General features: G+C 51.6%; 2 protein-coding genes across 5 annotated transcripts in view; one reads left to right on the top strand and one right to left on the bottom strand.

Annotated features, from left to right (window-relative positions):
* The window catches only part of SLC5A10 (solute carrier family 5 member 10), a 144581-nt gene that overhangs the window by 69187 nt on the left and 47689 nt on the right, over positions 1–27705 (bottom strand). The gene's annotated exons all lie outside the window — the stretch shown is intronic.
* The window catches only part of FAM83G (family with sequence similarity 83 member G), a 47337-nt gene that overhangs the window by 10520 nt on the left and 9112 nt on the right, over positions 1–27705 (top strand). The window contains exons 3-5 of one of the 2 annotated variants that reach the window (XM_039910691.1): positions 11732–11899; positions 23867–23991; positions 24945–26139. In XM_039910691.1, the coding sequence (XP_039766625.1) occupies positions 11732–11899; positions 23867–23991; positions 24945–26139 (1488 nt within the window). Of the gene's footprint in view, positions 1–11731; positions 11900–23866; positions 23992–24944; positions 26401–27705 lie in introns of both variants that reach the window. The other variant, XM_029056928.2, reaches the window with a different exon arrangement.

The raw sequence follows: 27705 nt of genomic DNA, 5'->3' as shown, positions 1-27705 counted from the left end.
GAGGATAGGGGAGACAGAAGGATCTGGGTTGTAATCCCGCCTCCGCCACATGTCCGCTGTGGGAACTTGAGCAAGTCACTTCAGTTCCCTGTGCCTTGGTTACCTCCTCTGTGAAAGGGGGATTAAGAGTGTGAGCCCCTTTGGGGACAGGGACTGTGTCCAAACTGATTAGCTTGTATCTACCCCAGTTATTAGAACAGTGCTTGGCACATAGTAAGCGCTTAACGAGTACCGGAATTATTATTAGTAGTAGTAGCGGTAGTTGCATTTACTGAGCACCCGTTCGGGCCAGGGCACTGTTCTGGGCACTTGTCAGAGAGCAGACCTAATCTCTCGGGGGAGTTTTGGGGCTAACACTGCTTCCTGAGGGGCAGTCTGAGATCTGGGGTGACCTCCAGTCTGGGCCACCCCGCCTAGGGCCACCTGTGTCACACCCAGCACCCCCCCAGGGTCGAGCCAGAATGGGCACAGACCACAAGAGAGAGCGGAAGGAGGAGGGCTGCCTCTCGGTGAACCCGGAGACAGTCGCCTTGCAGGAAAACTCAGCTCACCTCGGAAACCTCTCCCAGACCCCAGCGGGCCAACAGAGGGAAAGAGCATCCCATCACACCCTCCGGCTCCCTTGGCTGATCCGGCCAGGCCTTGTTCACTCCGAATTCTCCACCGATTCCCAGACTGGCATCCCTCCACTGTTTCACCCTTCACGGGCACCCTTCACGCGTGAACTCAGGCTACACAGTTAGCGGCGGGAAGAACGAAGCCGTGTCCCTGAAATTCCCTGGATCAGAGCTGCCTCTTTCAGGGGCCGGGTGAGGAGAGAACTGGTTTTTGGATTAGAGAGAGGGAGTGCTCCTCCGCGGGCTGTTCAGCGGGGCCCTCCGGGATCTGGCTTCTGCTCATCCCCCGGCTACGGGCTCTCCCCGCTTTCATTCCGGGATAACCGCACGACCCACGCCTCGGTGAAAGAAGCGCAGAACCGCCTGGGCTTTCCCCAGCCCTTTCCGCATGAGCCCTTCAGAGCCCGGACAGACGTTATCTCACTAATCCTTTCAGCGCCACTCGGGGGGATGGAGGCGGCGGCTCTGTGATCTTCCAGAGCGACTTATCCCGGCCGGCCCGGCCCGATTGCTCTAACCACTGGGTCGGGCCTTCCTCTCCTCCTCCCTTAAATCGTGTGGCTGCCCCAGCCCTGCGGGTTCTAGGAAGAGAGAAGAGACACTAGCTGCAGTCGAATCCTTGAAGGCAGCCACAGGCCTGTGGTCAGAATTGAAGAATGTCGGCGTGGGCTGGACGGAGAGCCAAGGTGGGGGAGGGGGCAGAGGGGGAGAAAGGACAAAGTTTTAGTTTAAGTGACCGGCTTGTGCAGCCCAATGGATCCCAGTTGGGTTTAGGAGGCGAGTTTTCCCAGGTCCGCACGAGATTCCTTCCGGGGGTTCCCGATGGTGTCTCTGTACTGAGAAGCTAATCCCGGCTCCGCCATGTGTCTGTTGGGTGACCTTGGGCAAATCACTTCACTTCTCTGGACAGAGGTTACCCCATCTTTTAAGTGGGGACTAAGACCGTGAGCCCCATGTGGGACGGGGACTGTGTCCAACCTGACTAGCTCTTAGTACGGTGCCTGGCGCATAGTAAGCGCTTAACAAATGCCATAAAAATAAAGACAAAAAGCTTCTCCCCCGCCGGGTGGCTGGGTCCTGCGGGTTTTCATTGTCCCTGAGTCAAGAAGACTTTGAAAATGGACTCCAGCAAACTCGGGTGGTGGAAAGGTGCCGTGAGATGTGGCGGCCCCATGAAAACTCTCCCGATTCCCAGCTCGTCTGTCATCCAATAAAACGCCCTGTGTCTTCAAAGGGCATCAACGAGCACCCGGATCGGGGAGTCCGGGCCCGCCACAGCAGCGTTGTGGGATTTTAACAGTGCTGACCGCTGAGCTACACGCATGCAGATCATGCCCTCGTCACCCATTGTAAAACCCCACCGGGGGAGGGGGAGGGCGAGGTCTAGCAGCTGGAGAGTAAAGGTGCCCGGGTTCCTCATTGGTCAGCGGCTTCCTGCGGTCCCCGTCGAACCCATCTGTCTCCCTTTTTAGCGCAAAGACAGCAATGGGTATATGTGTACATATTTATAATTATAATTCTATTGATTTTTCTTAATGATGTGTATATATCTATAATTCTTTTTACTTATAATGATGCTACTGATGCCTGTCTACTTGTTTTGATGTCTGTCTCCCCCCTTCTAGATTGTGAGCCTTTTGTGGGCAGAGATTATCTCCATTTGTTGCTGAACTGTCCTTCCCAAGCGCTTAGTACAGTGCTCTGCACAGAGTAAGTGCTCAATGCATACGATTGAATGAATGAATGCATCCGCTTCAGGATGGGAAGCAGAGGATAGAGAGGTGCCCGGTGGAGGGTCAGAGATAAATTATGGATGAATGTCTGGGCACGAACAGGAATTTTTTTATGAAAACTCCCCGGTGCCTCTGTGGGTCCAACCGGATTACGAGGGCCGTAACCATACCAAAGTTTGGTTGAGCTGACCTCGGTTTGGCATGCGTTTCCACATTGCCTCAGTTTATTTTCCCATCCACCTGTCCAGCTAAGGGTTCAAAAGAGTGAAGATGCCAGAGGCCAAGTGCGGAGGTCATTCGGCCCAGGTTATAGTGGAAAGTGGGAAGGACTCGTGAGACCTCCCTTCCTAGCTTTCTTTTCATGCATTCAATTCTATTTATTGAGCGCTTACTCTGTGCAGAGCACTGTACTAAGCGCTTGGGGGAGTACAGTACAACAGTAAACAGACACAGTCCCTGTCCGTTACTCACATTAGTAGACTGCACTCTCCCCTTTGGTGATTTTTAAGGTTGGCTTTGGGTTGGCAGGAGACCTTCCTGAAGAAGGAGAGAGAGATGGAAAGAAAACCCCAGGGAAGCAGCATGGCCTAATGAAAAGTGCCGAGGCCTGGGAGTCAAGAGTCCCAGGTTCTAATCCTCGTTCTACCACTTGCTTGCCTACTGTGTGACCTTAGGCAAGTCACCTAATTTCTCCGAGCCTCCGTTTTCTCATCCGTAAAATGGGAGAGGGGGGAGTTCAATACCTGTTCTCTCGTCTACTCAGACTGTGAGTCTCGTGTGGGGCAGGGACTGTGCTCAATCTGATTATCTGGTATCTGCCCAAGTGTTTAGTATACATTCATTCATTAGTATTTATTGAGCGTTTACTAGGCGCAGAGCACTGTACCAAGCGCTTGGAATGTACAATTCTGCAACAGATAGAGACGATCCCTGCCCAATGATGGGCTTACATTCTGATCGGGGGAGAACAGTGCTTGGCACATAGTAAACACTTAACAAATGCCACAATTATTACGTATTATCACTATTATTATTATTACTAGGTATATTCGAATCTTGCCTTTTCTAACTTTAAGATCCCCAACTTGGTTATTGCAGTGCATTCTTGATAATAATAATAATGGTATTTTTTAAGTTCTTACTATGTGCCAGGCACTGAGTGAGCAAGCGCCTAGTTCAGTGCTCTGCACAACGTAAGCACTCAATAAATACGATTGGATGAAAACGCTTGGGGAGATTGTAGTAAATCAGGTTGGACACAGTCCCTATCCCAGGTGGGGCTCACAGTCTCAATCCCCATTTTTCAGATGAGATAATTGAGACACATAGAAGTGACTTGCCCAAAGCCACACAGCAGGCAAGCGGGGGAGCCAGGATTATCATTATTGTTACGCGCTTACTATGTGCCAAGCACCGTTCTAAGCCCTGGGGTAGATACAAGGTAATCAGGTTGTCCCACGTAGGGCTCACAGTCTTAATCCCCGTTTTACGGATGAGGTCGCTGAGGCGTGGAGAAATTAAGTGACTTGCTCAAGGTCAAACAGCAGGTAAGTGGCAGAGCCGGGATTAGAACCCGTGACCTTCTGACTCCCGGGCCTGTGCTCTCTCCACTAAGCCATGCTGCTACCTGTCCGTTTAAACCGGACCCTCTCTAGGTTTTAGATGGGGTTCTGACTGGTTAGAAAGTCCAGCCCACTCACTGACTGGTGTCCGTAAAGACCGTTTTCAAAACGGACGCGCCGGGCCTCGGCTCAGGGGGAGTTTCCGTCCCTCCACCCCCGTCCGTGATGGTCACCCAACTCTCCAACCCACTTCACGTTGAACTCCGTGTTAATGGTGTGAATGGCTCTCTGAATCATCACGGCGTTGCCGGATTTCGCTCCTGAGAGCTGCAACACGGGCATCAGAATCAATTGCAACACTTCCTTCCTGGTAAGGAGCCATCCAGACGGAGCCAGCTTCAGCAGACCTCTGCCCGACCATAAAATCGAATAGCAGAACTTTAGCATTCAGGTGCCCCACAGCCCGAGCTTCCTCAAGCTGTACTTTACCCGCTCTCCGCCCAGCGGCCTGGAAGTCGTCCGTCTGGGGAAGAGGCGGCGGAAATCAGCGGAGCCCGCCGGGGGCAAAGAACAGCCCGTGGTCAGCATGTCATTCATTCCGACTACACCCCTGCTCCCAGGATACAGTGTGTTCCTCGGCGTCCAGGTTGTTAATCGGATTTTTATGGGCTTTCCGGCGTGTCCTCCTCCTCCTCCTCCTAAGACACGTATGGGCAGGACGTCTCTCGAGCAGCCCCCCTGGCCTTGGGGTGCCCGAGTCGGCCGACGTACGCCCCATCTGGGAAAGGGTGGGTCGTGTGGCCGTCGCCCTGGAACTGCCTGGCCTGCGTTCTCTTGGAACAGCGTACCCCCTGTTTATTATAATGGTATAAGAGAAGCAGCATGGCTTAGCGGAAAGAGCCCGGGCTTGGGAGTCAGAGGTCATGGGTTCTAATCCCGGCTCTGCCGCTTGTCAGCTGTATGACTTTGGGCAAGTCACTTAACTTCTCTGGGCCTCAGTGACCTCATCTGGAAAATGGGGATTAAGACTGTGAGCTCCCCGTGGGACAACCTGATTACCCTGTATCAACCCCAGCTCTTAGAACGGTGCTTAACAAATACCATAATTATTATTTAAGCGCTTACTACGGGCCAGACACTGGGGTGGATACAGGCAAATCGGGTCGGACACAAATCCATGTCCTACGTGGGGCTCACAGTCTCGATCCTCATTACACAGAGGAGGAAACTGAGGTCCAGAGAAGCAAAGTGACTTGCTCAAGGTCACACAGCAGACATGTGGCGGAGCTGGGATTAGAACTCATGACCCATTAGACTCCCAGGCCCGTGCTCTATGCACATCACGCCGCTTCTCAGTCGTGCCAGTACATATGTCCCGGTGGGCCTGCTACCCAGCCCTGCGAGTCTTCGTCGTTTGCCTCCGGAGTCGCCCTGCCGGGGAGCGGGGAAGGAAGGCTTGAGCCTGCCCTGACCTATTTTGCAACTGGATTCTCCCCTCCGGCTGGGGCCTGGGTCCCGCCCGGGATTAAGGCGGCAGAGGGTTCCTTTCCAGAGCAAGCTCTGCCCTCCCGTGTTCCCCTGCAGTGGGAGCAGCGGAAGAAGCAGCCTGGCCTAGTAGATAGAGCCAAAACGTCATGGGTTCTAATCCTGGCTCTGCCACTTCTCTGCTGTGTGACCCTGGGCAAGTCACTTCACTTCTCTGGGCCTCAGTTCCCTCATCTGCAAAATGGGGATTAAGACTGTGAGCCCCATGTGGGGCAGGGACTGTGTCCAACCTGATTAGCTTGTATCTACCCCTGCACTTAGAACAGTACTTGGCACATAGTAAGCACTTAACAAATACTATGATGATGATTAGCAGATTATCCCAACTCAGGACAGCGAGAGGCTTGGGAACTTCTAGTCCTGGGAAACTGCGGGATGGGAGTCCCCTCCACCATCAGAAAAGGAAAGCTGTAAAATCTTCGGCTTGGATGTCACTGAGCCCCGGCCAAAACGGAAGCAATCGATCAATGGTATTTATGCAGCACTTGCTGGGTGCAGAGCACTGTCCTAAATGCTTGGGCGAGGGCAGTAACTACAGAGTTTGTAGGTACGGTCCCTGCCCACAACGAAGCAGTGTGGCTCAGTGATAGAGCACGGGCCCGGAGGTCAGAAGGACCTGGCTTCAATCCCAGCTCTTCCCCGCGTCTGCTGTGTGACCTTGAGCAAGTCATTTCACTTCTGTGGACCTCAGTGACCTCATCTGTACAATGGGGATTAAGCCTGTGAGCCCCACGTGGGACAGGGACTGTGTCCAACCCAGTTAATTTCTACCTACCCTGGCATTTAGAGCAGCGCTGGGCACATAGTAAGTGTTCAACAAGTACCGTAATTATTATTACGGTGATTATAATAGTAATAATCATAATAATGATGAGCTTACAGTCTAGACAGGGAGTCAGGCATTAATAAAAATAATTCCTAACTTCGGCACGATCTTCTGAGGGGAGGGGAGATGCTCTCTGGAGCTTCGCTGAAGTCTCTGGCTTCAGGAGGAGGAGGCCTAGTGGAAAGAGCACAGGCTTGGGAGTCAGAAAGACCTGGGTTCTAATCCTAGCTCTGCTACTTGTCTCCTGTGTGACCTTGGGCAAGCCATTTCACTTCTCTGGGCCTCGGCTACTTCATCTGTAAAATGGGGATTAAGACCGGGCGCCACATTTGGGACCTGGACTGGGTCCATCCAGATTAGCTTGTATCTCCCCCAGTGCTTCGATCGGTGCCTGGCACATAGTAAATGCTTAAAAAATGTCATTAAAAAAAAAGGTAATAGAACAGAGCTGGCAGGAATCGGCAGGTGACATAAGCTCCGTCGAAGCTTTACTGGTGACTGGGTCAAGACGACTTGGTTAATCGATCTTCCCTGGGATGGACCCGGCAGGGACAATTCCAGGAGTAGAGAGGGAGCTTGGCGTGGCCCGGAGCCGAGGGAAAGGACTGTTTGACATTCCGTTCTAATAATGTTGGTATTTGTATTTGCTAAGCGCTTACTATGTGCAGAGCACTGTTCTAAGCGCTGGGGTAGATACAGGGTAATCAGGTTGTCCCACGTGAGGCTCACAGTTAATCCCCATGGTACAGATGAGGTAACTGAGGCACCGAGAAGTTAAGTGACTTGTCCAAAGTCACACAGCTGACAGGTGGCGGAGCCGGGATTAGAACCCATGACCCCTGACTCCTAAGCCCATGCTCTTTCCACCGAGCCACGCTGCTTCTCCGTTCTCCCCGTCTAGACTTCCACCTCGGTGTGGGCAGGGAATATATCTGTTACATCGTTGTGCCGTACTCTCCCAAGCGCTTAGTACAGTGCCCTGCACACAATCAGTGCTTAATTAATACAACGGATGGATTGATTTCTAATTGTTAACAAGGAGCGGGTGCAGTGGCTAAGTGCCGCCTCTCCCTCCCACACGGCCATCATCGTCATTCAAAGCGTCGAGTGCGCCAGTCAGACTGCCGGTCGTATTTATTGAGCGCTTACTGTGTGCAGAGCACTGTACTAAGCGCTTGGGAGAAAGCAGCCTCCAACCCCTCAGCTCAAAAAATCGGCACTAGTAAAACAAAAACAGGCCTAAGGGAAATTGTGCTCATCACCTTCCCCGTTGCGTTTTACTAGGGACCCTGATTTGACTGCAGGGAAATGCTGGGCTTTCCTACAAAGCCATGCTGACGACGGCGGGGAGCGGAATAAATATTGATTAGCCCTAACGGGAAATATGGCAAGAGTCACTGCCGGTACAGAAGGCCAGAGAGAACTGTGCTGGTCTCGATTTGCAACCGGGCATAGTGGGCACGGGCCTGGGAGTCCTAAGGTCTTGGGTTCTAATCCCGGCTCTGCCGTTTGTCTGCTGTGTGACCTAGGGCGAGTCACTTCACTTCTCTGTGCCTCAGTTACCTCATCTGGAAAATGAGGATTGAGACTGTGAGCCCCACGTGGGACAGGGACTGTGCCCAACCCGATTTGCTTGTATCCACCCCAGCACTTAGAACAGAGCTTAGATGCTGCTTAGAGAAGCAGCACGGCTCAGTGGAAAGAGCACGGGCTCAGGAGTCAGAGGGACCTGGGTTCTAATCCCAGCTCCGCCTCTTGTCAGTTGGGTGACTTTGGGCAAGTTGCTTCACTTTTCTGGGCCTCAGTTACCTCATCTGCAAAATGGGGACAAGACTGTGAGCCCCACGTGGGACAACCTGATTAGCTTGTATCCCCCCAGCACTTAGAACAGTGCTTAGCACATAGTAAGCGCTTAGCAAATACCATCATTATTATTATTATTATTATTATTACAGTACCTGGCACCTAGTAAGCATTTAACAAATATTGCAATTATTATTTTTATGAGACAGCATGGTCTAGTGGATAGAGCACAGGCCTGAGAGTCAGATGGACCTGGGTTCTGATCCCGGCTCCACCACTTGTCTGCAAAAGTGACCTTGGGCGAGTCACTTCACTTCTCTGTGCCTCAGTTACCTCATCTGTAAAATGGGAAATAAGGCTGTGAGCCCTATGTGGGATGGGGACAGTGCCAAATCCAATTATCTTTTCTCTACCTCAGTGCTTAGTACAGTGCCGGGAACTTAACAGATACCACAATTATTATCATTATCATTATTTTCTGAGATATCTGCAAGGCTACAGGCCGCCAATCTCCCGGCCTCTCAACACGGTCCCCCTCCCAAGATAGTCAGTCAGTTGAACTTATTGAGACATTACTGGGTGCAGAGTACAATATAACAGACACATTCCCTGCCCACAACGAACTTCCAGTCTAGAGGTCGCTCAGTTAAAAAGGAGGGTGGGGAGGCTGTGCTAATTCACGCTTTACAAGTCAACCTGAAATGATGACAGTTGTGACCGGTGCGGAGATGGTTTGCCGCCGGGATGTTTGAGAGTGAGATGCAGGTTGAATCGAGCCCGGGACAGGCAGTTCACAGGCTCAAAGAGTAACGTAGAAGCCCTGCTGTTTTCTGGGGCCCTCACCTCTGGCAAGGCGGCATTGTAGCCAAGGTATGACATATGCCTTGGCGGGCAGTAGCAGAGGAGATTTGGGGTGAGGGCAGGCCTGTAAGGGCCTGCTGACTGGGACGAAATGGTTCTGTGCGCAGAGGGTACGCAAACACGCCCCGAAGCATGCCTCAGGCCTCCAGGCTGTGAGCTACGCGAGGGGTTGGGCTGGAGGTAAGCGGGCAATGGTTGCGGGGGTGGATTTTGAGTAGGGGAGGGCAGGGGGCAGAGGGGCGGCGTTCCAGTTCGGAAGACCACGTGTACCTACCGGAGTAATGTGTGTGTGTGTGTCTGTATATAACACAACCCTGTAGACTAGGGCATGTCGGGGCCCTGAATGTTCCTGCAGGAGGGGCGGGATTGTGGGGATGGGAGGGTGCCTCGCTGTGGCATTAAGGTGCGTTTCGTAAGAACTGCAGGTAAATCCTAAACCAGCCGAAGGGCTTAAGGTAAACAGAGTCACCAAGGAACCCTGAAGCTTGTTCAGAGGTGCACAGAGGTATGAAATAACAGTCGCCCAGGTGACGTTCCCAAGCACCAGTTTGCCTTCCCTGGTGCTGAAATGTCTGTCGGTCCGTCAGTCAGTCATATTTATTGAGTGTTACTGTGTACAGAGCACCGGGCTAAGTGTTTGACAGAGTACAGTACGACAATAAACAGACACATTCCCTACCCACGTCGAGCTGCTGCGCTGGCCAAATATTTTGGCCACCATTGCCAGGGATTTATTATTCTGGGAGGGTGTAAAGTTCACCAGCTGATAATAATAATAATAATAATCGTGGTATATCTTAACGTTTTCCGTATGCCAAGCACTATTCTCAGCACTGGGTAGATACAAGATCATCAGGTCCCACATGGGACTCACAGGCTCAGCAGGAGGGAGAACACGTTTTGAATCCCCATTTTGCATACGAGGGAACTGAGGCCCAGCAAAGTGAAGCGACTTGCCCGAGGTCACACAGCCGGTTAGTGGCATAGCCGAGATTAGAACACAGGTCCACCGACTCCCACGCCTGTGCTCTTTCCACTAGACCACACTGCCTCTCTAAACTAAGTAACAGAGAGGCCCGATACCACAGATCACGGGACAGTTCAGTGGAAGGTTCAGTGAAAGGTTTTGTGTAGAAACCTTCCCCTACCCTTTCCACAGCAGCAACTTTGGTCCGGGGTTCTAATTTCCTCTTGGGCTCCTCCCGGCCACCATTTTGGAAGCATGGCCCACTCACAACTCATGGTTCAGGCAACACATACTTGCTGTCATCACTCACCCTCGCCCCCACTTGCCTATCCCCTTTCCAGTGGGAATCCCCACCTCCGGCTTTGATTTCCTAAGGCTCCATTTCCCCAGGCCCACGTCTCCCTTGCCGATGATTTTTCCACACAGAAAATGGGGGTGGGGAGACCCTTCTGGTCACCAGCCCCGGATACTGACTGAACTCACCTTACTGGAGTGGCCTTGTCAGTCAGTCAGTTGTATTTATTGAGGATTTACTGTGTGCAGAGCACTGTACTAAGCATTCATTACAAAAATAAACAGATACAACCCTTGCCCACAACAAGCTTACGGTCTAGAGAAGGAGAGAGACATTAATACAAATAAATAAATTACACATATGGGCGTAAGTGCTGTGGGCCTGGGAGGGGGGATGAATAAAGGGAACAAGTCAGGGTGAGGCAGAAAGGAGTGGAAGAAGAGGAATGGAGGGCTTAAGGAAGGCCTCTTGGAGGAGATATGCCATCAGTAAGGCCTTGAAGAGGGGGAGAGTAATTGTCTGTTGGATATGAAGAGGGAGGGCGTTCCAAGCCAGAGGCGGGACGTGGGTGAGAAGTCGGCGGCGAGATAGACGAGATTGAGGTTCAGTGAGAAGGTTAGCATTAGAGGAGCAAAGTGTGTGGGCTGGGTTATAGTAGGAGAGTGGTCAGGTGAGGTAGGAAAAGGCCAAGGTGATTGTGTACGTCAAAGCCAATGGTGAGGGGTTTCTGTTTGAGGCAGTGGTGGGTGGGCAACCACTGGAAGTTCCTGAGGAGTGAGGAAACTTGGCCTTCCCTCTGGAATTTCCGCTCTCTCGTGCCCCTCTGCACAGCCACGTTTGTTGGCTTTAAAGCATAATGCCAGCACGCGGGGTGGCCGCGTGACTAGTTGCCGAAGCAGTTAACAGCCCACCCACCTGCAGGGTGCGGGGTAACAGTCCAGCGAACAATAGGTTGGCCAAGTCCGGACAGGGAGGACAAGAGCGACGTCGATGGCCGATCAAACTGATCAGCTGTAGGGCGGGGAAGAGAAGCATTTGGAATTTGACCTTCCAGTATTATTAAGACCTTTGACAGACCCCCGAACTAGGTCAAAGATGAAAAACCTTTTCCCCTCGGTCAGCATGGTGCAACCCGGCTAGAATATATACAGACTCGGAGAGAGCCAACCCCTCGGAAGAAAACCCCCAGCAGGCAGAGGACCCAACCGGGGCTCACGGGGCCCTCCGCTCCGGACCCACCCGTCCGTCCTCACCCCGAATCCCAAGCCGTCCCGGTCACGCCTCAGGTGAGGAGGTGCCGGGTTCAGCCGCTCCCGGCTTGGCTCCGGGCCCACACCTCCTCTCAGTCAGTCAGTCGCATTTACTGAGCGCTTACCGTGTGCGGAGCGCTGTACTATGCGCTTGGGGGAATACAATACAGCAAGAGACACATTCCCTGCCCGCGACGAGCTTATAATCTAGAGGGGGAGCTGCCCAAGCCGGGTTCGGGATCTAACGTGCACTCTGGGCCCTTCCCCCGCAGGTGATCGCCGTGGTCATGGACATGTTCACGGACGTGGACATCTTCAAGGACCTGCTGGACGCCGGCTTCAAGAGGAAAGTGGCAGTGTACATCATCGTGGACGAGGCCAACGTGAAGTACTTCCTGCAGATGTGCGAGAGGACGCAGATGCACCTGGGTCACCTGAAGGTGAGTCTGCAGCAAGAGCTAGGGCCTGGGAGTCAGAGGACCGGCGTTCTAATCCCAGCTCCGCTGCTTGTCTGCTGTGTGACCTTGGGCAAGTCACTTTTCTGAGCCTCGGTTACCTCATCTGTAAAATGGGGATTAAAACTGTGAGCCCCATGTGGGTCAGGAGCTGTGTCCAACCTGATTGTCTTGTACCTACCCCGGTGCTTAGAACAGTGCCTGGCACGTAGTAAGCGCTTAATACCATAATGGATAATTATAACCCACTGGGGAAGGGGGTGGCCTCTATCTCTGGGAAGCTGCGTGGCTCAGTGGAAAGAGCCTGGGCTTCGGAGTCAGAGGTCATGAGTTCGACTCCCGGCTCTGCCACTTGTCAGCTGTGTGACTGTGGGCAAGTCACTTCGCTTCTCAGTGCCTCAGTTCCCTCATCTGGAAAATGGGGATTAACTGTGAGCCTCACGTGGGACAACCTGATTACCCTGTATCTACCCCAGCGCTTAGAACAGTGCTCTGCACATAGTAAGCGCTTAACAAATACCAACATCATTATTATTATCTCTGCAGGGCCTCCTGCTCCTTTGTAGCCTGGGGTGAGCAGAGCAGGAAGGAACCTTGCCCGAGGGAGGCAGAGTCGAAGGAATCTGTCCTGGTGCAGTGCGTGCTCACCCTTCCCCCGCCAACAGTCACCTCAAACTGAGAAGCACTGTGGCCTAGTGGATAGAGCACAGGCCTGGGAGTCGGAAGGACCTGGGTTCTAATCTTGGTTCTACCACTTGTCTGCTCTGTGACCTTGGCCAAGGCAAGCGTGGCTAGGTGGAAAGAGCCCGGGCTTGGGAGTCAGAGGTCGTGGGTTCTAATCCCGACTCCGCCACTTGTCTGCTGTGTGACCTTGGGCAAGTCACTTAACTTCTCCGGGCCTGAGTTACCTCATCTGTAAAAATAGGGATTAAAAAATGTGAGCCCCAAGTGGGACAATCTGATTACCCTGTATCTACCCCGGCGCTTAGAACAGTGCCCTGCACATAGTAAGCGCTTAACAAATACCATAATTATTATTATTATTATTTAACTTCTCTCTGCCGCAATGACCTCATCACTCAATCAATCAATCGTATTTATCGAGCGCGTATTATGTGCAGAGCAGTGTACAAAGCGCTGTGGGGAGCACAATACAACAGAATTAACAGACGTGCCCTGCCCACAATGAGTTTACAGTCTAGATGGGGAGACAGACATCTGAAAGATTTGGATTAAGACTGTGAGGCCCATGTGGGACAAGAACCGTGTCCGGCCTGATTAACTTGTATCTATCCCAGGGATCGACACGTAGTAAGCGCTTAACAAATACCATTTAAAAAAAAAAAAAGCGGGTCGGACCTTCTCCGGCCCATCAAGGCCCGAGGGACGCCAGTGCTCAAAGTGATTTAGACTCGCCAGGCCAGAGGGATGTAAGGACTAGAATGAAAGAAGATTTTAAAAAGGAGAGACTCCCAAATCACTGCCTGCTTTACAAGCTCCCCAGCTCTCGGCACCTATAATTTACGGGCTTTTTTCAAGAGGGATCTTTCTTTCTTTTTTCTCCAAAGTCTGAGTCCTTTCAAGTGGGAAAGTGCAGGCCGTATGTGTGTTGCCTCTGAGTTGGCAAATTCTCCCCCTTGCCCATAGGGAGAGCCTGGTGAGCGGCCTGAATTAATTAATTCATTCATTCGATCATATTTATTGAGTGCGTACTGTGGGAGAGCTAAGCGCTTGGGAGAGTACAACATAATAAAGACACATTTCCGGCCCACGACAGGCTTACAGTCTAGAAGCTGCAGCATCCTGGCCTGTGTTAGGTAACTAAGGTCTTCGAAGGGACGATTCTTAAGCTGGGAACTCTAACCGGCTGCCACTCAGGGCTGCCCGGGGGGTTCCCCTTTGGTGGATTGGCCATCGGCAATCACCGTTAGTGGAAGCCGGAATAAAATCGGGCCACCGGGTCCAGGAAGCTTAGCAGGTAGACCGTAAGCTCTCTGTGGGCAGGCATCACGCCCACCAATTCTATTAGACGTAAACTGGGAGCCCCTTGTGGGACAGGGACTGTGTCCTGATTACCTTTTTTCTACCCTAGTGCTCAGAGCAGTGCTTGACACCTAATAATAATAATAATAATAATAATAGTATTTGTAGTAGTAAGCCCTTAGTAAGCACTTAAGTACCATAATAATATTGTATTTTACGACATTGTACGCGTTCTGGAAGCTGCGTGGCATAGTGGATAGAGCACCGGCTTGGGAGTCGGAAAGTCATGGGTTCCAATCCGAGCTCCACCACTTGTCTGCTGGGTGGCCTTGGGCAGGTCATTTCACTTCTCTGGACCCCAGTTACCTCATCTGTAAAATGGGGATTGAGACTATGAGCTCCCGTGGAACGGGGACTGTTCCAACCCAATTGGCTTGTATCCACCCTAACACTTAGTACAGTGCCTGGCATATAGTAAGCGCTTAACAAATACCACAATTATTATTGTATGACAGAAGCAGATAGTAAGTCCTTAACAAGTGCTTGGCACGTAGTAAGAGCTTAATAAATACCATAATTACTATTGTTACTAAATACTTTCCCAAGTGCTTAGTATGGTGCTCTGCACGTAATTAACCAAATAAATACCACTGATTGATTGAAAGGGGTTAAGGAGCAGAGATCCTCCTGTTCTCCCTCTCTCAACCCAGGAGTCCCATGTGGGACCAGCGCTTAGTACAGTGCTCTGCATAAAGTAAGTATTCAGATAAATACTATTGATTTATTAATAGGAACCAGGTCCAATCTAACGATCGTGTTTTTATCCCAAGCCCCGTGCCTAACCCATAGTAAGTGGTCAATATTGCTATCGTCGTCCTTTTTAGATTGTAAGCAGGGAATGTGTCTGTTATATGGTACTCTCCCGAGTGCTTAGTACAAGGCTCTGCACCCGAGAAGCCCTCAATAAATACGATCAACTGACTGAACAGGTGATTGCCTCTCCCCTCCCAGTCCCCCTTACACCCCCAGGAGGAAAATCTGGGTCTCACCAGGGAAAGGAGATGGCCATCAAGTAACAGTGCCGTCCTCTCCAGTGCTGCCTCCCTGCCACCAGGCCAGAGGAGAGGAGAGTGCCACCTAATAAGAAACACTCATTAATGAATCCACCCCCAGCGCCCCTTTCAAAGGAGACTGCTCAGTGCCTACATTACAGATGAATCGATCAATTGATCAATCGGAGCTACTCCCTGATGCTTACTTTGGGCAGAACACTATACAAGGCACTTAGGAGAGTACACTACAGTAGAGTTGGCGGGCACGTTCCCTGCCCACAATAAGCTTACTGTCGAGAGGACTCTAGATTGTAAACTCGTTACGGGCAGGGATTTTCCCAAGCGCTTAGTAGAGTGAGCTGCACACAGTAAGCGCTCAAATACCACTGACCGATGGATTGAGAGGAGCTTACAATCAAAGGGGAGAGCCACGGGTTTCGCTTTAGGTTTATGTATTTATTTGTGAGCAGCAGCATGGCCTAGTGGAAAGAGCACGGGTCTGGGAATCAGAGGACCTGGATTCTAATCCTGGCCCTGCCACTTGTCTGTTGTGGGATCTTGGGCAAATCACTTCACTTCTCTGGGCCTCAGTCCCCTCAACTGCAGAATGGGGATTCAGTGCCTGTTCTCCCTATTTAGAATGTGAGCCCCGTGTAGGGCCCGATGATCTTGTATCTACCCCTGCGCTTAGAACAGTGTTTGGCACATAGTAAGCACATAACAAATACCACAGTTATTCATCTCTGTGCCTCAACTTCCTCGTCTGTAAAATGAAGATTAAATCATATTCCCTCTCACTTAGACTGTGAACCGCTTGTGAAACAGGGACTGTATCCCAGGTGATTATCTTTTATTGTACCCCAGTGTTTGGTACAGAGCTTGGCACATAGTAGCCACTTAAAAAATACCCTGATTGTTTATTTTACCCTGTCCAATGGATCTGGCCTCCACCTATCCCACCCAACTGATTTTTCAGTTCCCTTCCCTCGAGGCTAGCAAAGAACAGCTGTCTGGAAGGATACTGGCTCGGCCTCTAACCTCCTTGCAACCCCACTGCCTCATCTTTCCTCGCTTCAAAACTGTCCACCTCACAGGGAAGAAAAGAGCTCATCGTGGGCAGGGAACATATCTACCAACTCTGTCATAATGGGCTCTCCCAAGCACTTAGTCCAGTGGTCTGCGCACTGTACGCAGTCAATAAATACCATTGTTGGATGGATTGATTAGAGGGCAGCATTGGATGTAGACATGAAAACAAAAGATTGGTGCCACAGAAACCTAAGTTGGTGCCAATGCAGCCACACTGGCCCCGAAGTGGATTCTTCCAGGCTTCGTCTCATTATGACTCTTCCTTCAACAGTCACCCTAGTCACCTGGCCCGTGACTTTAACTTGTCCCTGAAACTCTGTGAAGACTCCTGAGAGCATTTGCATCTGTTTGAAGAAGATGCTTCGAAAGCGAAGGGAAAATTAGGACAGAGACTCCATTGGCCCCGAGGTAGCACTTGGAGGGCTCTGGAGGGAATTTTCCTTAGGTTCTGCCACCCATGAGCAAGTAAGCTCCTTCTTTTATGGCAGTCAGGTGCCCCGTGAAAGCCCCAGATTTCTGCCATCTCCAAAGTTTCCCCACATATCAGTAGACATTGTCTACCTAAACACCCACATGATGACACTTCATTGGAAGCTGATCATGAATCAACTTGGCAATATATACCATGTGCTTCTTCATTCCTACCCACGCCACCCAAAAATTATTCTCCTATGACCTCTACCCTTGAAATAATAATAATAATAGCTGTGGTATTTGTTTAAGAGCCTCATATGTGCCCAAAACAGTGCTAAGCAACATAGCCTAATGGGTAGGGCACAGGCCTGGGAGTCAGAGGGACCTGGGTTCTAATCCCGGCTCTGCCTCTTGTCAGTTGGGTGACTTTGGGCAAGTTGCTTCACTTTTCTGGACCTCAGCTACCTCATCTGTAAAATGGGGATTAAGACTGTGAACCCCATGTGACACGGACAGTGTCCAACCTGATTAGCTTCTGTCTACCTCAGTCTTAGAACAGTGCCTGCCGCATAGTAAGTGCTTAACACAGTCCATAAAAAAGCCAAACGCTTGGGTAGAAAGAGTACAATCAGATCAGATACCATCCCTTTCCCACTTAAGGCTCACAGTCTAAGTAGGAGGGAGAGCAGGTACCAAACCCCCTTTTACAGATGAGGAAACTGAGGCACAGAGAAGCTAAGTGATTCACCCATGGTCACACAACAGGCAAGCCAGGGCTGACGGGATTAGTACCCAGATCCTCTGACACCCGGCGCTGTGCTCTTCCGACCAGTCCATGGCGTTCCCCTGCCGCCGGAAGCCGTCGATGGCCAAAATGGCCGATGGCTCCACTCCCCCTCCTCATCCCAGATAACTCCTCTTACTGTTTCCTGCCCTGCCTCTGACCCACCCTCCTGCCCAGCCTCCGCAAGGTGTTAGCTGCTTCTGCCTCACTCTGCAAGTTACCCTGCCCTCAACACCCAACGTCATCTGGGCGTCTTGGGTTATCTTGTGTTCCTCAGCAGCTCCGTCCCTCCCTCTCTCCCTGTGCTTCCCTCCTTCCCTCCAGGCCACACGGGCCGAGGCTTGTTGGAGGTTTTCCTTACAGCTTCCTCTCTTGGCACCCTCCCTCCCGCTCCCCGGCCTCGCCCGTCGCCACCCGGGAGTTTCCAGTCTCTTGAAGGGTGCCAGCCTGCTGTATTCATTCCTTCCCTCCCCGCGAAGCGTGCTGTGGTTTCCCCACACTGGGGGAAACCGGTCCCAGTCAAGGGACTTAGGTCAGCCATGGCCTCCCCGAGGACCGAGGGGCCTCCAACCCTAAGGGTGACCCGGGGGCGGGACGGATGTCCGGCAAACCAAGGACGCAGGCCTGTGCTTTTCCACCGAAACCAGGCTGAGGCCACTATTTTTGCCAAGTCCGACCTTCTCACTAAGTCTGGCAGGGACTGGATTATCAGCAGATGACCGAGGAGGCCTTCCTTGTCTCAACCCTCATTTCCTTTTCTCCCACTCCCTTCTGTGTCATCCTGATTTGCTCCCTTTATTCACACACCCCTCAGCCCCACGGCACTTACGTACGTATCCGTAATTTATTTATTTATATTAATGTCTGTCTCCCCCTCCAGACCATAAGCTCACTGAAGGGAGGAAATGTGTCTATTATATTGTTATATTGTACTCTTCCAAGTGCTTAGTACAGTGCTCTGCACCCAGTAAGCGCTCATTCAATACCATTAATTGATTGCCTGATAGAGGCTCGGCCTCTTGCTGGTCACCGGACCCTTTCTGGGCCCACTCTGAGCCAAGCAGTGAAACCTTCAGTGCTCTGTCCACAAGGTTGCAGCCTGCTCTGTTTTTAGAACAGTGCTCAGCATAAAGTAAGCGCTTAACAAGTACCATCATCCTTTAGCAGACTATTTCTCTGTACAACTTATTTAAGACCATTACACCTGTACTCAAGAATAATCCTTTCTCTGAGTACACGAGTGAGAGGGTGTGTGAGTGAGAGAATCTTCTTTCCTCCCACTCCCTCAGTTATACACTTCTGAGATATGGGTTCAAAGTCTGTGATAATGGATGACTAGGAAGGAAGAGAGAAGACAAAAATCAAAAAATGATAACCTCCAGGAAGCACAGACTATGTTAAGCTCATCTCTAGATTGCAACCTTATTGTGGGCAGGGAATGTGTCTATCAACTCTGTGATATGTCACTCTCCCAATCACTTAGATAAGTACCTGTGGGACATTCAGTCCTCCTGTAACATAGAGGTTGGGTTCTTGAACTTTGCGTTGTGAGAAAATTGTGTTACAGCAACCGTTGATTGAATGAGAATTAATGGGTTAGGGGGTTGATGGTTCAAAGATAACCATAACTGACACTTTTTTAAAAACCAATTCCTGTATGATTATGACCAGTACCAGTAGAATGTTTTACACCAGTGCCACTCATTGCTATTTCACTGTTTTCACCGGTGTAAAGATAAAAAAAACACAGAGTACTTACTGCAAGTTCCAGATAGTACGGCTAAGGTAGCAAAGTCCTGCCTTGACCAACAGAACACACATACACACCCATTCTTTCCTACCTCAAATAATGCTTACACCACTTCTGGAGTCCCCAGTACGAATTCATGTAATGGGAAGAACTGTCCTAATTCTTATATCCAAACTGGGAAATCAAAACCCAAATAATAAGCTCTTAGTACAGTGTTTTGCACACAGTAAGCGCTCAATAAATACAGTTGAATGAATAACAGAATTTACCGATTTGCAGTGTCTCTCCCTCTTCACTTTCTGGGAGAGTCTTAGCACCTTTCTCCAAGGCACCCGGTGCCTTTTGCAGACTCTCACAACAATGCCAGGAGGGAAGAGCCATTAATCCCAGGGGAAATTAAGGCACCTAGGTCAGTTTGGGGGTAAGGACCTGAGGCCTTAGCTCCCACTTGAGCCTCACTGGGCTGGTTCTGGGCCTTCATTCCTCCTGACCAAGTCATCTCCAACCAGTGTCTAACCCTAAATATGGGGTCATAATGGGTTCTGGCTGTAACTGTCCCTTCAGACCCTCTGTATCAATCAATCAATGGTATTTATTGAGCACTTACTAAGTGCAAAGCACTGTAACCACAGAATTAGCAGACTTATTCCCTGCCCATAACGAGTTTACAATCTAGAGGTCTGTATCTCCCAACATGATCCTGCTCTCTGGTCCTAGCAACACCCATGCTTTGGCTGCAGATCCTACTAAAGATTTCTGCTTCTGAGATCTTTTATGTTTTTCCTTCTTAGAGGGACCAAATGTGGCACCTTTCGAGCTGGTGACCTTTAAAATCGGCAACCACCCCTCTAACGAGTCTAAATGGGTCCGTGACCGAGACTCCGGTCCGGGAACCCATCCGTTTGGATTCTCATCCTTAACCGGACGCGACCCCATTTGGTGACTTTGGGGCAAATCACTGAGCCACAACATGCCTCCATTTCTGAAAATGAGCAGAATAATCCGCACTTCCCTTTTCATCCGACAAGGATGAGGTGAAAATTACATCTGCATCATGATTTCACCTCTGGGAAAAGTTCTCGAGAGGGAGTTACCTTCTTTGGCTTTTCCAGGGTTCGTGAATTTGGTTCTCAAACAAAAATAGCCAGGTACAGGTCCTGGAGAGAGGTTGGGCCGTCATATCTTTTGCATCTTACATTTTAACAAGATCCTGCGTTCTCCCCTCCCAGGTTCTGCCTTCCTTTAGAAGCCGCGTGTCCTAGTGGATAGAGCATGGGCCTGAGAGTCAGAAGAACTTGAGTTTTAATCCCAGCTCTGCCACTTGTCTGCTGTGTGGTCTTGGGCAAGTCATTTCATTTCTCTGTTACAGTCCTCTAGACTGTAAGCTCGTTTTGGGCAGCGAATGTGTCTATAATATGATACTCTCCCAAGCGCTTAGTACAGTACTCTTTACACAGTAAGTGCTCGATAAATACGACTGACTCAGTCCCAATCCCCATTTAACAGATGAATATTACCAAAGAAAGAAAAATGACCCCTTTGGCAGCAATGTAGGAGATGTTAGACCTAAAATATTTAATGTCTCCGTAGGAAATCACATATATTAGTATTGCAAAATACTAGCGTGGCTTAGTGGAAAGAGCATGGGCTTGGGAGATGTGGGTTCTAATCCCGGCTCCGCCACTTGTCTGCTCTGTGACCTTGGGTAAGCCACTTAACTTCTCTGTGCCTCAGTTACCTCATCTGTAAAATGGGGATTAAGACAGATGAGATAACTGTGAGCCCCACGAGGGACAGGGACTTGCCAACCCGATTTGCTTCCATCACCCCAGCACTCAGTGCTTGACAGATAGTAAGTGCTTAACAAATGCCACAATTATTATTATTATGGACACTCTCCAGACCCCCGAGAGCCAGGATCGGGGCACGTTGGGGCGATGGTTGAGTGGAAGGGCCAGAGCTTGGGGAAGCCCGTCTAAGGAGGCTTCCTTGAGGTCTCCTGCACCTCAGCTGTGCTGGCAACTAGCCAGCCCCCATTATTTTCGTCTCCTTTCCCTGGCAAGATCAACAAGCTGGAAAGTGTCCCAAAGGGGTTTTGCGGTAGACCAAGAAAAATAGGACTTTGTGTTTTACTTGCACTCTTTATCTCAGGAGCTCAAAGGCTCTGCAGACGTTACCTCATTAGCCCACACGGCAAACAGTTGGTCGGGAGGGGGCATACGGGGTTCTTCCTTCCCATCCTAAGGATGGGAGAAACTGAGGCTTCTTCCTGTGTCGGAAGGAGCCGGAAATAGAACCCAGCCCCCACCCCCAACCCCGACCACCGTCCTGATGCCCTCTCCCCCTAACCACATCCTGGTGCCCTCACTGCTTCGTGATACCAGCTCAGTATTCAGGAAGTTGACAGGCACCCGCTAGTAACAAAGAATTGTTTTGTGGTTGCTGCAGTGACAGCGTACACACGTTCAGGAGGGTTCTTCCAAGGTCTTCCTCTTTATTTCCACTTTCTGGCCCCTCTTTAGTTTTTTGTTTGGGTTTTTTTTATGGTATCTGTTAAGCACTTATACGTGCCAAGCACTGGACGAAGCTCTGGAGTAAATACAAGATAATCAGCTTGGACACAGTCCAGGTCCCACCAAGGACTCACAGTGTTAATCCCCATTTTACAAATGGGGTAACTGAGGCACAGAGAAGGGAAGTGACTTGCCCAAGGTGGCAAAGCCAGAATTAGAACCCAGGTCCTCTGATTCCCAAGCCAGTGCTGTTTTCCACCAGGCTTCGCTGCTTCTTATTATTTTTGCATGGCTGGTTCAAAGTCACCGATGCTGATTGCTGCAGGTTAAGGCCAACTTTCTCTTCCAGTCTTAAAAAGAAATGGGGGGTGAACAAAGCTGTGGGAACAAATTATCATCATTGTTGTTGTTATTGTTGTATTTGGTAAGTGCTTACTATGTATCAAGCACTGTTCTAAGCGCAGGGTAGATTCAAGATAATCAGGTCGGAGACAGTTCCTGCCCCACATGGGGCTCACAGTCCAAGTAGGAGGTAGAACAGGCATTGAATCTCTGTTTTACAGAGGAGGAAACTGAGTCCCAGAGAAGTTAAGTGACTTGCTCAAGGTCACACAGCAGGTAAGTAATGGATCCGGGACTAGAACTCTGACTCCCAAGCCGATGCTCTTTCCTGTAGGCCCCGCTCTTCTCGCTAGCAAGACCCCCAGCTGAGGAGAATCGCTCCTCGATCCGCCCGCATGCTGACGGTGCTGGTGTCTTCCCTGCCGTGACACGGTTCGGTTGAGCACCACTGTTTGTGGAGCAGTCGGCTGGTGGCGGAATGACTCAAGTTATTTGAAATGGTTATTGCGTGCTTGCAATCCGTCATCAAAACCTTTGTTGGCTGGCACTTTCTTCCCGGAAGAGATTATGTAAACGGGCTTGTCCGGTGCAGTGATCTTCCAGAGTGAGGACAGGGAAGAGTGAAATGCAGGACATCTCCCCTGGGCGTTTTGGGCTCTCAGAAAAGGCCAGTAAGGCACTGGATGAAGCCAGGCAGCCCGGAGCGGGAGGAGTAGGGAATGCAGAAAAACAAAGGTTTGGGTTTTGGGACCTTGTCTCCCCCTCTAGACTGAACATTTCTGCTAGTTCCATTGCATTGTACTCTCCCAAGTGCTTAGTTAAGTGCTCTGCACGAAGTAAGGACTCGATAAATACCGGTGATTAATTGTAAGCTCCTTGTGGGAAGGGAAAGTGCCTGCCAACTCTGTTATATTGTACTCAACCAAGCTCTGCTCACAGTAAGTGCTCAGTAGATACCATTGATTGATTAATCGATTGATCGAAGAGGGGCTAAGAGAACACCCCACTTCCTTTAACCCTCCCAAGCCGGGGCTAGGGTTTGCCAAAAATTAGACCCCAGTTGTCTCTTGGGCATGGTTCATCCTGCAGGGCATCTGAGGCTTCCTTTAGGCAATTTGTAAAGGGAGCAGACACTTAGCAGTCAATTTGACTTGAAAACCTTGATTGCTTAAAATCCTCATGAGAAACATCTCTTTCCCCTCAGAGGATTTTGATTACTCTGGTTTTCTCCACACCACTTGGCCCATAGTGAACATCCCCCTGCTTGAGAACTGAGGGTACACACGGAAAGGCTTCCTAGGTTGGAGTCCGAGCCCGTTGAGATCTTCATTCAGCTCTCCCGTCCTCAGTTTCTAGAGACGGCTCTGTTGGCCGCCTCGATCGAGACGAAAAGAATCGTACTTTTCCGTACAGTCATGGATCGGGATGGAATTCGGAGGAGAAATCCTGTTAAGGGCCAGGGTGAGGGAAATGCCCTCCAGCTTCCTGGGGCCTCCCCCCAGACTCGGGGTTTTCTGGAAATCATAGCAAGGGAGGAAAGTTAAGCACCTGAAGAAAACAGGGCCACAGTCAACTGGCGATTATTACCAATGGTCAGGGGCACTATTAATCTTCCAAAAATGTATTTTAGCTCCTTTTCTCTTCCTCCTTTATCATCATTATCGGTGGTATTTATGGTGGTATTATGCCCTTACTTAACTCTTAGGAGAGAACAGTAGAACAGAGTTGGCAGACACCTTCCTTGCCCACAGCGAGCTTAGCGTCCAACAAGCCTTTCACCCGAGGCCTCTAAATAAGCAGCAGAGCTGTCCCTGCGGAACAGCTGCTTATTCGTCAGCCTACGGTGGTCCAGGGCCAGGCATCATGTGGGAGAAGGAGGCCGAGAGGAGAAGCGGGAAGAGGCTGGCTACCCGTTGTCCACCTGGACATTCCGCCCCACCCCGGGCACACGAGTCCATTTTCTCTTTCCCCCGTGCTCGACAGCCCGGGAGCCTCTCCCGCCCATCATTTTTTTTTTCTTTCCAGAATCTGAGAGTCCGGAGTATCGGAGGAACTGAGTTCTTCACCCGCTCAGCTACCAAGTTCAAGGGAGCCCTGGCCCAGAAATTCATGTTTGTGGATGGAGACCGGGCGATGTGTGGCTCCTACAGGTGAGATCCCGGCCAGCGGAAATAGCAGCAGCAACAGAGCCTGCGATAGCTTCTCCGGGGCCACGGCCTACCTGCTTTCCTATCCCGTGTGACAAAGACCCCGGAGAGTACCTCTGAGGGTCAGGGTGTCTGGGAGGCAGACATAGAGAACTTCTCTCACGCCCAGTGCTGTCGCCGATTCTCCCCACCCTCACCACTTCTGGCTGTGGTCATTCCGGGCAACGCCCCTTAATCCACGCCCTGGTTATTCCAGTCTTGGGATGGGCTGCTGTGGACAGAGGCGACCGATTCCAGCTAATGATGCTGGGGTTCTGAGGGATGGTTTTCCGCCCGGCAGACTCACCTGCACCCTGGCTCTGAGCCTGAATGTTTCAGCCTGGTCTCTGGAACCCAAACAATGCTGTGCCTCGATCCTGCACTTTTTGAGGAGCTGGGAGCTGCTTCCTCACTCGAAACTAAATACCGCAGAGGGAGGAGGGGTGGCTGGCTCGATTATTCTCCCCATTTAGCAGATGGAGAAACGGAGGCACAGACTGAGCACGGGGCTCTTGGAACTCACATGACTCTCTGGGGGAAGAGCAGAAAGTAGGCCTTAGGCCTCCTGAATCCCCCACGTCGGCTCTACCCTGGTTGCTTTCCCGTCAAGCCGGGGAAATGGCTCCCAGAGAGTAGACCGCCTATTAGCGCAGTGTTGTGAGGGAATCGCAAATATCTATCAGCCCTCGTGGCTAATCCACCGGCCCACCCTCTTCCAAGAGGTAACAAGGAATAAGATAATACAGCTCCTTGCCGGGCACCAACCGTGACCTAGAGAAGAATGGTTATCTGCCGGAAGTTGCCAAACGGCTTCCTTCAGGTGAAACTACCCACCTAGACCCAGGCTAAGGGTCGGCAGAGCCCGAGTGCCAGCCTGAGGAAACCGTCCAACCCAACCCGTCTCCTTTCTGTCCTAGCTTCACCTGGTCGGCGGCCCGGACAGACAGGAACGTGATCTCGGTCCTCTCGGGCCAGGTGGTGGAGATGTTTGACAAGCAGTTTCAGGAGCTGTATCTCATGTCCCGTGGGGTCAGCCTGAAGTCCATCTCCATGGAGAAGGAGCCCGAGCCGGAGCCCATCATCCTGCCCAGCGTGGTCCCCCTGGCACCTTCCGGCACCGTGGCCAAGAAGCTCATCAACCCCAAGTACGCCTTAGTGAAGGCCAAGAGCGCGGACGAGCTGGCCAAGGCCGCCCCCTCCTCCTCCGAGAAGCAGGAGAACGGCCCCGCCAAGCGGCTCAACGACAAGGGCAAGGCGCTGCCCGGCAACCAGCTGGCGGGCGACCTCCTGGAGCCGCCGCCCCCAATCCACCCGGGGCTGCTTAACATGGAGCGCGCCAACATGTTCGACTACCTGCCCACGTGGGTGGAGCCGGACCCCGAGCCCGGCAGCGACATCCTGGGCTACATCAACATCGTCGACCCCAACGTGTGGAACCCGCAGCCCTCCCAGATGAACCGCATCAAGATCTGCGACTCCTCCCAGGCCGCCAACGCGCAGCACAGGCAGCAGCTGCTGCAGGACCGGGAGGCCCAGGCCCAGGCCCCGCCATCCCCCTCCCTGGAGGGGAGCGAGGCTCCTCCCGGCCCGCACAGCCCTTGCTCCTCGGGGAGGGACAAGGCCGGAGCGTCTGCCTCCCCCGCGGGGAGCTGCCCCCTGAGGGGCGGGGGGGTGGACCGCGGAGAGGAGGAGGAGGGAGAGGAGGAGGAAGACGCGGGGCTCAAGCCGCCAGTCCCCAAGCCCCGGACCGTCCACGTCTCGGACTTTATCAACCAGGGCAAGGCCCTAGACGGAGGCCGGTGCTCCCGGGCCGGGGCGACCTCCGGCCAAGTCCCCACCAACGGCCACCCCAAGCTCCGCCGGCAGCTGTCCCTGGCCCAGGAAGACGACGACCCCCCGGCCCCGGGGACCCCCAACGGACTCGACGGGGCGGCGGAGCTGGGGGAGGAGGTGGAGGAGGAGGAGAGGAGGAGAGACGGGGACGAAGAGGACGAAGAGGAGGAGGACGACGACTACGTGACCATCAGCGACCAGGACAGCTTCTCGGGCAGCTCCACCCACAGCCGTCCCCGGCGGTCGGCGGCGTCCTCGGTGTCGGACGAGTACTTCGAGGTGAGGGACCGCTTCTCCGGCCTGCGGAGGCGCCACTCGGATCACGTCCCCAATGGCGCGGGCCACGGGCAGCTGCACAGGAAGCTGAGCGACCCGCACCTGAGCCGGGGGACGTTGGGCAGCCCCCAGTGGATGCAGAGCTTGAGTGTAGAGGATGAGTTTGGCAGGAAGAGAAACTGCACCATTGAGGAAATTAAGCATGTGTTGGGCAGGGGACTCCCGCTCAACGGCAACGAGGCGTATTCTAGCCCAGCAGCCCAGGTAGGACGGCGTCTCTCCTCTCACGCGCTGGTTCGGTAGTCTGCCCCCCCGCCAGTCCCCACCCCAGACAGACTTCAACACGAGAAGCCGTCCCCTCGGCCCCGCCAGACCCCTGTCCACCCAGAGACGCCTAAAACCCTGAGCTTGGAGGCACTGGGAGTCAGAAGGACTTGGGTTCTAATCTCGGCTCCGCCACTTGTCTACTCTATGACCTCGGGCAAGTCATTTGAAGCAGCGTGGCGTGGTGGATAGACCACCGCGTGGATAGTGCTCTATCCACGGGCCTGGGAGTCAGAAGGTTGCAAGTTCTCCTTCCAGCTCTGCCACTTATCTGCTGGGTGACCGTGGGCGAGTCACTTTATTTCTCTGTGCCTCAGTTTTCTGATCTATAAAATGGAGATTAAGACTGTGAGCTCCATGTGGGAGAGGGATTGGGTCCAACCTTATCTGCTTGTATCCATCCCAGCGCTTAGTACAGTGTCTGGCACACAGTAAATGCTTAACAAATACCAGAATTATTATTATTATCATTATTGTTATTATCCTCTGGGGTTCAGCTACCTCATCTGTAAAATGGGGATTAAAACTGTGAACCCCCCGTGGGACAACCTGATTACCTTGTATCTACCTCAGCACTTAGAACAGTGCTTGACACAATAATAGCACTTAACAAATACCATCATTATCATCATCGTTTATATATCACTCTCTGCGGACTGGCCCAACTCGAGCTCTGTAAAGCCACAGCGCTTCAGTTATGTGTCCACTCTCGACTCTTCACAGGTCTTTTTATTCCCGAAGGTTAACAGCATTCAATCCTCTGTGCAGACAAAATAACTGAGGGACAAGGAGAAGGAGACCTAGCAGCCAGTCGTAGTGCTGAGATAATAATAATAAGCACTTACAGTGTGCCGGGCACTGTACTAAGCACTGGGATTGATACAGGCAAGTCGGTTTGAACACCGTCCCTGTCATTCATTCAATTGTATTTATTGAGCACTTATTGTGTGCAGAGAACTGTACTAAGCGCTTGGAAGATACAGTTCAGCAACAAAGAGAGACAGTCCCTGTCCACGTCGGTTCACGTGGGGCTCACAGTCTTAATCCTCATTTTTCAGATGAAGTAACTGAGGTGAAATGAAGTGACTTGCCCAAGGTCACACAAAAGACAAGTGGTGGAGCCTAGATTAGAACCCATGACCTTCTGGCTCCGAGACCTGTGCTCTATCCACTATGCCATTCTGCTTCTCAGTCCTGCTAGTGAGTCTCTCCATTGGCTAAGCTTCTGCTGCAGGTCTTTGAGGT

This window comes from Ornithorhynchus anatinus, chromosome 2 (genome assembly GCF_004115215.2).
Source record: "Ornithorhynchus anatinus isolate Pmale09 chromosome 2, mOrnAna1.pri.v4, whole genome shotgun sequence".
In the NCBI taxonomy this organism is placed as follows: Eukaryota; Metazoa; Chordata; class Mammalia; order Monotremata; family Ornithorhynchidae; genus Ornithorhynchus; species Ornithorhynchus anatinus.
This window is presented reverse-complemented; position numbering and strand designations above follow the sequence as displayed.